The following is a 12,584-nucleotide window of genomic DNA, read 5'->3' as shown; positions in this document are numbered from 1 at the left end:
AAAGTTAAAAGATACAGCCAAAATGTTAAAATACTGCAGCAGTATCAAGCATTAGGATTATTATGGTTCGAATGCTGCCTGCCTTTTCCCTCACCTGATCTCTGGAAACTACAGCCGTGTTTGATGGGTGGAAACTATCTTAGTTTGTTGTATAATAATATAGACAGACTGCCACAACAAGATGCATTTCATTTCAGAAAATATTAGGCCAAGTTAAACTAACCTGGGAAGTAGAAATAAAAAGTGCCTTATAATTCTGGGATGAAGAAAAAACAATGTAGATGTAACACTGGTTTGGACATGAACAAAACCTGGTACTTTCAGAATTTTTTCTCAGCTGGGACATTTTCAAGAAATCTCAAATTTGGTATGAGAATCCTTTGTGCTATTTTTTGGAAAGTGACAGTCACATTTGTCAAACGTTTCTGTGGGTTTGCTTGCAACCTATTCTGCATCTGATGGAAAGAGCTGTAATCCATCCAAGTTTGTGTTGAATGAACATTTGTTTAAACACCCTCTTCTTCAACATGCACCAGGTCTCTTCAAGTGAGGAACCAAAGGAGCCCCAAGAAGCCATGGCTTTGCATCCTTCTGGCTCACCTTTCAGGTGCCGGTCTTACCTTTGGAGGTAGAGGAGGAGGTCCTGCCCGCTTCAGCGTTGATCTAAGAGGAAGAGAGAAACTCAGTGAAAGATCCTTCGTTCCTAATTAATGATGCACACACACACACATTAGGATTATTTCTCACAGAAGAGTTCAAGAAGCAAGTTAGTTGGCTGGTATGAGCTCTGGGTTTTGGCGATCCCAACTCCTTTGCTCCAAAAGAATCCCGCTAAAACAAAGAACTGCAACAACAAAGGGTTGCTGAAAATTAGAAGAACACAAACCCATTTACGAAGGGCTTTCCCTTTCTTTCTGTCACTGTCTGGAGCTTGGATGCATTATTATTACATTATTATTATTATTGTTGTTGTTGTTGTTGTTGTTATTTTGCAGAGGGAATATTTTCAAGCCATGGATGGTTAAATCTATGGATGCAGAATGCTGACTGGGGGAATCTGGGGGATGCAAAGGAACTTTGCAAGATGTTTGTGTTGTTTCGAAACTGTGGGCCCACATGCAAGGAAGGCAAACCAGTTGCAACGCCTGAAAAAGAACCACAAAATCCCTTGGGCTTTCCAAGCAATCTTTGCAAAAAAAAAAGAAAGTCAGTGTGTTTGTTAGAGAGTGAAAAACAAAGGAAGGAAAGAAAGACGGAAGGAAGTCAAATGTCACTCACTCCTCTGCATCTTCGTGGGCATCGCCAAATTTGGTTAGAGGTCCCCTAAATAAAATGTTCATACAATTACAAACGAATAAGTATTATTTTACCCCCCTCCCAAAAAAAACAACAACCTCCAAACACACCAGAATCAAGAGTTTTGTTCTGCAAGATCAACCAAAAGCCCTTTCACGCCACACAACTGTAACACAATGATTCCACTTTAACTGCATCCTATGAAAACCTGGGATTTCTAGTTTGATGAGGCACTTGAGGTGAACAATTATTATTATTATTATTAATATCATTAATATTATTATTGCATATCACTTTCTTCTCGTAAATGAGCCTCAAACGGCTCACAACACTAAAAACAATACGAATTGAAACTTACAATGCATAAACATTAAAGCAAACACGTAACAAGTCATTAAACTATTAAAAACTGCTAAAACAATTAAATCACTACACAGTGTGGAGTCGCACCGGAGGAGCTAGAGATTCTTCAAGAAAATATTTTAAACAAATCCATTAATAATCAAAACTCCAAATGTGGAGGGCCAAATGTATTCCGAAGTCCCCGTCCAGCACTCAAAACCATCATTAGACCCATTTGCACAAAAGAGATGTTATGGTGATAACATAAGCAGAAAACAGCAGCTATGCCTATTTTTATTACGGCTGTTGTCATTCCGGCTAAAGGCTAAAACCTTTCTGTTCAGGCAGGCTTTTAAAGGAGAACGTGTTGAAGAATGAGCCCGAGGAGGTTGCTGTGTGCCTTCGTGTGTGGTTTATTCCAAAGTACAGCATCCCTATCACAGGGTTTTCTTGGACATATGTGTTCAGAAGGGGTTTTCCTTTGCTGTCCTAGTCTTATCCTATAAATCAGGAATGGGCAAACTTGGACCCTCCCTACAGGTGTTTTGCTCTTCAACTCCCACAATTTCTAATAGTTTACTGGCCCAAGTTTGCCCAGGCCTGTTATAGAGCATCATGCTGTCATTAGTGAAGCCAAGGCTTTCATGAGCGGATCCCGATTAAGGAGCTGTGGCTATTTAAGGCCCCAGAGGCAGCCATCCCCCCCCTCTCCCTGCCTGTCACAAGGATTTTTTTCCATTCAGGTGAACAGAGCAGGTAGGTCAGCAATCCTGGATTACTGGGGAGGGCACATGAGAGGAGCTCTTCAGTAGAGAGGCTTTCCTCCTTGAAAGAGCTTGCAAGTTTGCACTTTTTAACATAAAATAATATGCCCCTCCACCTAAGCACAATCCAAAGTGGGATTTCAGACTTTTCTGGTTTTAATTTTGGAGTTTGTGTGATCCTAACAAGACCATAAAGTCTCAGGCCCCATCTACACTGCCATTATAATGCAGATTGAATTTGATTGTGTAATGATATAATAATACTGTATTGATCCGAATCTAATGCTCACCTTTTTGGGCTGAAGTACCTTGCCAAAGTGGGGGTGCGCATTAGATTCATGTGATATAGAAATCTTGCTGCTGAGCCAAAGCAAAAAGGGGGAGCTGTTTCAGGAGCTGCACCTGAAGCTCCTATTTGAGGGACTTTAATAATAATAATAATAATAATAATAATAATAATAATAATAATAATAACTTCTGCCTCAAGTACCACCTCCCAGCAGTAAAGAACTGGTGGGATCACAAACCTGCAAAGGTCGTGGAAAATGAGCACGCAAAGATACTGTGGGACTTTCAAATCCAGACTGACAAAGTTCTGGAACACAACACACCAGACATCACAGTTGTGGAAAAGAACAAGGTTTGGATCATTGATGTTGCCATCCCAGGTGACAGCCGCATTGACGAAAAATAACAGGAAAAACTCAGCCGCTATCAGGACCTCAAGATTGAACTTCAAAGACTCTGGCAGAAACTAGTGCAGGTGGTCCCGGTGGTGATGGGCACACTGGGTGCTGTGCCAAAAGATCTCAGCCGGCATTTGGAAACAATAGACATTGACAAAATTACGATCTGCCAACTGCAAAAGGCCACCCTACTGGGATCTGCGCGCATCATCCGAAAATACATCACACAGTCCTAGACACTTGGGAAGTGTTCGACTTGCGATTGTGTGACACGAAATCCAGCATATCTATCTTGTTTGCTGTGTCATACTATGTTGTTGCGTCAATAATAAAAATAATAATAATAATAATAATAATAATACAGTAGAGTCTCACTTATACAACATAAATGGGCCGGCAGAATGTTGGATAAGCAAAAATGTTGGATAATAAGGAGGAATTAAGGAAAAACCTATTAAACTTAAAATTACGTTACAATTTTACAAATTAAGCAACAAAATATCATGTTTTAGAACAAACAGACAGAAAAAAACAGTTCAATACACAGTAACGTTATGTAGTAATTACTGTATTTACGAATTTAGCACCAAAACATCGCAAGGTATTGAAAATATTGATTGCAAAAACACTGACTACTAAAAGGCAGACTGCGTTGGATAATACAGAACGTGCCTGGTGGTTGACTGATATTATTAACTGTTATAATATGCTTGTTTTACATTGTATTACTGTTTTTTATCTTTTATATTGTGAATCGTGTTTATGTTGTTGACTATTTTGATCAATTGTGCTATTGGGCTTTTGCCCCATATAAGCCGCCCTGTATATACTCGAGTATAAGCCGAGTTTTTCAGCCCTTTTTTAGGACTGAAAAAGCCCCCCTTGGCTTATACTCAGGTGAGAGTCCTGGTTGGCTTATATTCGAGTCAGCTTACACTCGAGTATATATAGGTACATTTATTATGTTTCTCTATTATTATTTGTATTATTACATTTATTATTTTACTCTATTTATAATTATTATTACATTTATTATTTTACTCCATTTATTATCATTATTACATTTATTATTTTACTCTATTAATATTTTTACTATTACATTTATTTTACTCTATTTTTATTATTATTAATACATTTATTATTTCACTCCAATACAATTATTGTTACATTTATTATTTTAATCTATTTATTTTTACATTTATTATTTTACTGTATTTATTAGTATTATTACATTTATTATTTTACTCTATTATTATTAAAAGGATACATAAGCACATTTACATTGAAGAAGATGAGACTAATGATTTAACCAGAGTTGGACAGTTTTATCTTAAATTACAGTTTTATGTAAATATTCAAAAATATTTAACCTGCTGATGCCTCAGTTAATGTAATTTTATTAGTATCTATTTTTATTTCTGAAATTTACCATTCCAACTTATACTTGAATCAATGTTTTCCCAGTTTTTTGTGGTAAAATTAGGTGCCTCGGCTTATATTCGGGTCAGCTTATACTCATACTCAAGTATATACAGTAATTATAGCACTTTGATCCCATTATAACCCCCACGGCTGCACTGTATGGGATCTTGGGATCTATAGTTCCATGGGGCACTTAGAATCCTCAGCCAGAAAGCACCAAATTACTAACCCCAGGACTTTACAGGATGCAGTGATGGCAAGGAGAGTGAAGCCAAAGAAGGACAATTATGTCGTGCAAAAGAATTCTGTTTTGTTTCAAAAGATGGGTTGTGACGAGCGCGTACTGCCATTCCTTTTAGAAGCAAGCAGAGGGAGAGATGAAGAAAGGACTGGGAAAAAGGGGGCAGAAAAGGGATTTAGAAGAAAAAGAACACAAAATATACAGCACTGAATTAGATCCGTCTGTCAGAGTAATTTACACAGCGCAGCAGCAGTTGGATGGAGTCAGTGGAACGCTGAACGAAGAGACACCAGAGCCGATGGTAAAACTATATACAAGTTTTACTGAAAGCAGTAATCAAGACAAACAGACTTGAAGACAATGGACACAGGACTTGACTTCTCAGCAGACAGCACTCGACTCAACTCAGAACAGAACAGAACTGAACTGAACAGATCTGATGCAATCAGCAATGCACACACACTTGTGTCTGGACACTCCCTGGTTCCAGCCACACATCAAGGACATCACAGCTTCTCAGTAATTAACTCTTTCCAGACTATGTTATATTGCGCCAAATTGCTATGTGTGTGTAAAGAAATCCTTCCAAAGTTGCTTGCAAGAGATCTCTGCAAAAAGGTAGCTAAGCTTTTTGCACAGGCAAGCCACACCTCAAACAATGTATCAGTTTGCTGGCAGATGGCTTGGTTTGTCAGTTGGGAATCTGAGCTTGTAGGGAGAGCACAGAAAAGACAGGCTCTCTAGCTATGGTCAAGTAGCAGTTTGCAATATGCTATGCTGTATATATTGAATGCTGATTGATTAGTTATTGATCCTATGCAACTACAAGGACATTGTACGATTGCTGATCTGTTTATTTGACTTCAACTCAACAAGTAAAGTTTCTTTGTTCTTTTAATTCCTCTGCCTGGTCTGAGTCTTTTGCACATGGTGTTAACTGGGCGCTGCTGGTTCCGCTGTACACACCTGCTAACATGTTACACTCTGGATGATGCAATCAGTATGCAATACAGGCAAGACACAAATTTCATTTAAACACTACCAATACACAAATCCCACATTAACACAGTCAGTGATCGGAAATGACAGGACCATACACTAATGGAATGATTGGTTTTGGCGCTCCAGCTTCAGATTCAGAGGGAACTCAGAATAAAACAATGCCTGGCCTCAGTTGTTTAGAGAGGCAGAAAGAGAGAGGGTGCAAAACCCTTTTGTGCAGATCTCTCCATCCAACCGGAGGAATGCAGACGGAAAGCAAAGCTCCCTGGCTGCTGCAGTGGCCCTTTTGCACAGCGCTGACCCCAGCGAAGGCCATAAATCAGCGCAGTGTTATTCCTGGCCCGGCCCCAGCGCACAGAGAGCGGTCCCAAAGCCACAGCTCAAGCAAGGCTCTCCCTTCGGTTTGGCGGTGACATTATCCAGGATCCCAGGCCTCCCAAACCCCAAGCATTTCCTGTTTATGATGCTGAGCAGGAAAGAGGCAGCAGATACATATTCCCTCTCTTCCCCGACCTTTGGGCTCCTGAAGATCTCTGTCTCGTTTGTCATTGGAGGCAGGTGAGTGATGCCTTCTCACCTGGCCTTTGGCCCTGCCCTGTCTATCTTGCATGAAGCAGAGAGAGAGAGAGAGAGGAGATTGTGGCCAAAGCCAAACACAATGCGCAAAGCCCACACTTCCTGCGCATGCCTCCCTTATCAACTACTGGCTAATTGCAACAGAAAAAGACCAGGGAAGACAAAAGAGCTACGAAGAGAACGTGTCAAGACATACAAATGTCATTATTCATGACATTTGGGGAGAAAAGGAAGTTGTAGCCTTCACACAGCCAGATGACAAGTGTGTCTTTCAAGGATTTGTTTCATATTGTTTAGCATCATGTTGTCAAAAGAAGAGAAATCAAAGTTTAGTGGAGTAGATTAATGCGCCTTTATCTTTCCCTGCTCCAGTCTCTCCTGCTTGCCCTTTGATGTCTCTCGCATGGTCAATATTCGAATTGTAAGCTCAGCTTGCCTCCATCCATGACTCTATTACGGTGCTTGTGACCAACAATACAAAGGAAACAAGGTGGATTCTTTTAGAAGGAAAACAGAAAGTTCCCTTATATTAAATCAAATGTTTTGTAGTCCTTCCTGACCACTGCTCTGCCAGCTCGAACTGACAGAAATGTATAACAGATAGACTGATTCCAACAAGAAAGAGCTGCACCTGAAGAAGTAGTTCTGTATCTATGAAAGCTTGTGTTAAAGCTATATTTTTTCTGAAGAAGCATGTATTTATTTACAAACGCTGCACTGCATTTAATGGTCTATATCCACCAAAGCTCATGCTAACATTGTGCTGTATCTCAGGAAGCAAGTCTATATCTACAAAAGCTTATGCTAAAACTATACTGCACCTGAAGAAGTAGATCTATATCTATGAAAGCTTGTGTTAAAGCTATATTTTATCTGAAGAAGCAGGAATTTATCTACAAAAGCTGCACTGCATCTGAAGAAGCAGATTTATATCAACCCAACCTCCTGCGAAAGCTGTACTGCATTTGAATAGGTTGATGCATATCCCCAAAAGCTGTATTAAATCTGAAGAAGTATGTCTATATCCACAAAACGGCATGCCAAAGCTAAACTGTATCTAAAGAAATAGATTTATATTCACTTCATGTGAAAGCTTCAGTGTGTTTGAAACTGCCATGAATAATGACATTGGTGGAAACTGCTCAAAGCTCCTGCTGAAGCTGTATTGCACCTGAAGAAGTGGGTCTGTATCAACATAAGTGCGTGATAAAATAAGTCTTAAATTTGCTGCCATATTCTTCCCTACCTTCCCTTTTTTATCTGTTTAGCCTCTCAAATCAGGCAAGTGTGGGGGCATCCAGGGTAACATGGTGGTACAATGAACACTTCAGAAAAAACAGCAACTCCAAGGCAAAGTTGTTTTGCAAGGCCAAGGATGCTGGAGAGAGGGCCTTATAAGGCAAAATGATTTCTTTTCAATGGGCTGCTTCCTTGTATCCAGCTAGCAATTTCCTCCTCACATTCTGGCACAAGCAACTTGTGGTCTACACGACTCTTCTCCAAATCCCATGGGATATTGGGAATCCTGCAAATTATTAAAACACACACCAGCACACACCCTTCTTTTCTAGGTCACACCCCCCTTTCCTGGGCTACAGACAAACTCTGGCCCACAACATCACAAATTCCATCTGTGGGTTTTCAGAGCCAGGGTATTCTGAGGAATTTAGACATTCCTTCCGCATGCAGGCATCACAAAATACAGAGGTCCATAAAGGACACAACACGGCCAAGGATTGCATCAGTAAAGAACTCAGTAAATGGTTTCCCTATATGAAGCTGGCGCTCCAGATTTCAAACACTGCTGCATATTTAATATTTAGTCAGGCTAGGCTATAATTCAAGAGACGCAAGGATCCAAGTGAGGTAACCCCACTGATGTAACAAGGAATAACTTTTGGTTTCCATAACCCTTGAGCACACGAAAAGGCATCCAAGCATCGGCCTCAAGAACTCAACCCAGCAGCCAAACTATGTCCATGCTTTGAGTGGTGTGAGTATTGCTGTGTGCCTCCAAGTCATGTCCTCCTTACGGTGACCTTAAGGTTAGTCTATCATAAGGTTTTCTTAGCAAGAGTTATTCTCACCTTCCTCTGAGGCTGAGAAGGTGTGACTTGATCAAGATGGGTTTCCACAAGGTATGCCTTTTCCCCAAGGTAGGCCTGGGCAAACTTCGGCCCTCCTCCTACTGGCTGTTAAGAATTGTGGGAGTTGAAATCCAAAACACTTGGAGGAGGGCCAAAGTTTGCCCAGGCCTGGCCTAAGACTTTAGCCCAGGTAATGTTTGTGAGCTAGATATGCCCACCAGAATCCTAACAGGTGTACCAAGCAAATGAGTAAAACAACAATAACAACAACGTCACTGTTGGTGAGAACATACAGTTTTTCCACCCGTACCCTACTGCACTCCGAAACAGCAACTTCAAGCCAACACTGAGCACTGGAGCAAAATGCAACCCCTACAAATACTGTTGGACTCCAGTTCCCAGTAGTTCTAACCAGCATAGCCAATAGTGAGAAATGTTGGGAGATACAGTACCAGAACAACCCAAAGGCCACATATCCCCTCTTGTGGTCTTAGCAGGTTACATTGAAACAAGAGGAGTTTACTTTTTTATTGGGATAATTGTTTTATTGCTTTGTTACTGTTATTTGTTTGTTTTATCAGGCCAGGCCCCATGTAAGCTGCCCCGAGTCCCTTCGGGGAGATGGGGCGGGGTATAAAAATAAAGTTATTATTATTATTATTATTACTCTTGACAGAGCGAAGCGCAGACTTACTTGGCACAGCTGCTGCCATCCACAAAAGGACTCCAGTGTGAGGCAAAGTGAGCACCACCAGCAACCACCTGAAACGGAAAGAATATATGCGCTTTGAGGAAGAAGTGTGGAACTATCTCAAGTAGCGGGGAACTACCAAAAGCAACAGCTAATTAGTGACAACTGTTCTGTTTGAGGTGGAGCAATTTCCAGATGAGATGCATAAACTAGTTTCAGAAATTTGGAAAACCACTTTTCTAAGCCAAGGATCACCTAACGCAACCAGCCTCATCCTCATCCTCACCTTCCTAGAGGGCAGTGATATCTGGTGGAGTGCCACACCAGTAACCTTCAAGAATTTTACATTTTTTTTTTCATTTATACTAGGATTCACACCTGGCAATTTAATATGACAACTCAAGTCATCAAACAAAGGAAAGCCTGAAATGCCTGGAAGTCTCTGCTATCTAAGGGGGGAATTTAAGATATCCCTGACCTACAATCGGAGCCTGGACCCAACCTGCTTTAAACTTTTTCACCCAATTCAGGAGTTTTGCTAACTGAAATCCATCTATTCCAGTATCTTTCAAAACAATTCATTCCTCCCATCTCAGAAGCTTCTCCAGCACGAAGAATGTTTTCAACTGGGAGGCTGGGGTCCAACTGTCAGCTACAAGTATATTGAAGACCTGTTTCAAATCCTCTGGAAAAGGACTGCTGGGAGCACAGACCTGTCTTGCAGGTGGAGGATGATGATGATTATTATTTATACCCCACTTTCCTCTTCAACAAGGAGACTCAAAGAGGCTGTGAAGGCTTGTTGTGAAGGAGAGGTTTAAAAAGTTTTAACTTTTCTTGCCTATTGAAAAATGCTAAAGAAGTAACACCATAAATCAAACCGCCCAAGGGTCTGTGGCCTGGCCTTTCCAAAAACTGGTTTGGCCACATTACAGAACATAATCAGGGCAGATGCAAGAAGGAAGCAAAGCTTCAGGTCTAAATGGGAGGAGGGGGGCCATGGACCAAGTCCTACCATTTCGTCCCGGGCTTCGGTCTCTTTCCTGAGAGGCGGCTCAAACTGCAACTTGTCAACTGGAAAACAGGGACATGCACATCTTTAAATACCTTTAACGTTCTCTTGAAGTAAACTTTAAAATATTCCCTCTAATACCACCCCAGCACCATCACCAAGGTCAAACATTCACATTTATTAATACAAGCAATTCACAGAAAAACAATAAAGGTTTACGGATGCAAACCTTTTGTATTCTGAGCCAGTGTTGTTGATGAAATCTGAGATTCTTAAGAGTTGCCTTGTCTCTTATACTAAGGGAATTATTCATAGGGGGATATTAAAAAAATGTATGCTTTAAATAATTTAACACACATCGTAAGATCCGTGGGCGAAGCCATTAAAAGGGATTTAATTAAGACAGTCAGAGCTGTTTGACAAAGGATTCCTCGACCGCCTGGGGCAATTTTCAATGGAAGAGCCTCATCATTCAGAGATGACTAACCGAGAGCTACGTTATTTTCCAATTATAGTTTAACGGGATTGTTTTAATAACTGTAACTAGTTTAATTCAAAGTGTCCACTTTGTATTGTTTTTTAAGTTGTGAGCCACTTTGGATTCCAATTTTTTAAGGAATCGGGCTAAATAAATTTCGAAGACACTGATCAACAGTTACATCAAATTCAAGAATGTGAAATTGCACGGCTGGGATCCTGCTGTTTATGCCCCAGAATCTACTGTTGGAAGGTGGGCCTACACATGAAAATTCAATTGATTCAATGGTACAGTAGAGTCTCACTTATCCAACATTCACTTATCCAACATTCTGGATTATCCAACGCTTTTTGTAGTCAATGTTTTCAATACATCTCGAAATTTTGGTGCTAAATTCGTAAATACAGTAATTACTATATAACATTACTGCGTATTGAACTACTTTTTCCGTCAAATTTGTTGTCTAACATGATGTTTTGGTGCTTCATTTGTAAAATCGTATTCTAACCTGATGTTTAATAGGGTTTTCCTTAATCCCTCCTTATTATCCAACATATTCGCTTATCCAACATTCTGCCGGCCCGTTTATGTTGGATAAGTGAGACTCTACTGTATTTACTTTAATTGGGAAAAAACAGAAGTATTTAAGCCCATGTGAAATTGTCCCATTTCTGGAACTCCACTTACATAATTATGAACTGAATAAGCCAAAAAAATACAAGCACTTGTGTAATTGAACATATGCAAGTATATAACACAACTGGATTTTGACTGACAAGTTTGAATGCTTACATTTTACTTAATATTTAACTATTTGCGGAAAAGTATGAGTAACTCACAGTTTATTTCAGACGCTGTTCGTTCTGCTCGAACATTTCGGTTGGTGGAGCGAATGGTGTGGCGGATAATGGGATGAGGCTACACGGATACAAAAATACATAGTGATCACAGGCTGTACCAACCAAGCTCCGTGCCCACAATGACCAAGGAAAAGAACCGATAAATGCTGTTCCCTTTACACCCCACTACAGCCTTCACAATCCCCCCGCTGCGTACTGGTCGATGTATATTTCCAAAGAAATTATCAATCTTCCTGGCTTCGTGATCTTATATAATCATCTTAACTCTTTTTAAATTTCTGCATCAAAAAATTGAATCCATTATAGACGAAAAATGTTCAAAGATCTGCGATTTTATATAGGAGGCACCACTTCCCTGCACAATTGCAACTTGACACCCATGGATTTTTTTTTAAGGGACAGTATCTATAGAAATCTTGGAAACAAACGAGAGTGGATACTGAGGTTCCACTGTAGGTAAAACAAACATCCAAGCAAGTGGATTGCTCATATCCATCCTTTCTGGATCTTGCCTTACTTGCTTCTCCTCATCATAATCATAACTTAATAGGAAGCAGTTTTGTTGCAAGTTGTTCCCACATAGAGCAGAAACTCCTGCTTTGATGGCTCAGGGCAGTGTTTCTCCAACTAGGCTCCTCCAGATGTTTTGAATTTCAGCTCTCAGAAATCCCAGCCATCTTACCAATTGTTAAGAATTGTGGGAGCGGAAGTCCAAAATATTTGGAGGAGCATAGACTCATAGAATCACAGAGTTGGAAGAGACCTCATGGGCCATCCAGTCCAAGCCCCTGCCAAGAAGCAGGAAATCACATTCAAAGCACAGTTGAGAATCACTGGCTCAGGGCAATACTATCACCACCACTACTGCCACCACTAGCTTTAATATTTTAACAAAATCCAGCTGTACTCACTACTATGGCACATAAATAAGATTGCTGTGATGCTTACACCTGGGGTAGAAATCAAGAGGTCCACTAGGTGCTGGTGGAGTGCCATAACCTAGCCCTGGCCTTCACAAGCCACTCTTCCCAAAGTCCTCATAACTCTGAGGAATGGAAGCGGTAGAAGGTTTGATATGCTCGTACAATTTGGTTTTCTCTGCTTCTGCCCTATATAACTCTTAGGAG

At 40.4% G+C, this 12,584-nt stretch overlaps 1 protein-coding gene across 2 annotated transcripts in view; it reads right to left on the bottom strand.

Annotated features, from left to right (window-relative positions):
- map4k5 (mitogen-activated protein kinase kinase kinase kinase 5) overlaps window positions 1-12,584 on the bottom strand; it is a 124,461-nt gene that overhangs the window by 29,993 nt on the left and 81,884 nt on the right. The window contains exons 14-18 of one of the 2 annotated variants that reach the window (XM_062968708.1): window positions 11,437-11,515; window positions 10,123-10,181; window positions 9,111-9,178; window positions 1,279-1,323; window positions 621-663 (exon numbers count right to left, since the gene is read on the bottom strand). In XM_062968708.1, coding sequence (XP_062824778.1) covers window positions 621-663; window positions 1,279-1,323; window positions 9,111-9,178; window positions 10,123-10,181; window positions 11,437-11,515 — 294 coding nt within the window. The remainder of the gene's footprint in view (window positions 1-620; window positions 664-1,278; window positions 1,324-9,110; window positions 9,179-10,122; window positions 10,182-11,436; window positions 11,516-12,584) is intronic. The other variant, XM_062968709.1, reaches the window with a different exon arrangement.

The sequence above is a fragment of the Anolis carolinensis genome, chromosome 1 (assembly GCF_035594765.1).
Source record: "Anolis carolinensis isolate JA03-04 chromosome 1, rAnoCar3.1.pri, whole genome shotgun sequence".
NCBI classification, from domain to species: domain Eukaryota; kingdom Metazoa; phylum Chordata; class Lepidosauria; order Squamata; family Dactyloidae; genus Anolis; species Anolis carolinensis.
Note: the sequence above shows the minus strand (reverse complement) of the source record. Positions and strands in the feature narration are given on the sequence as shown.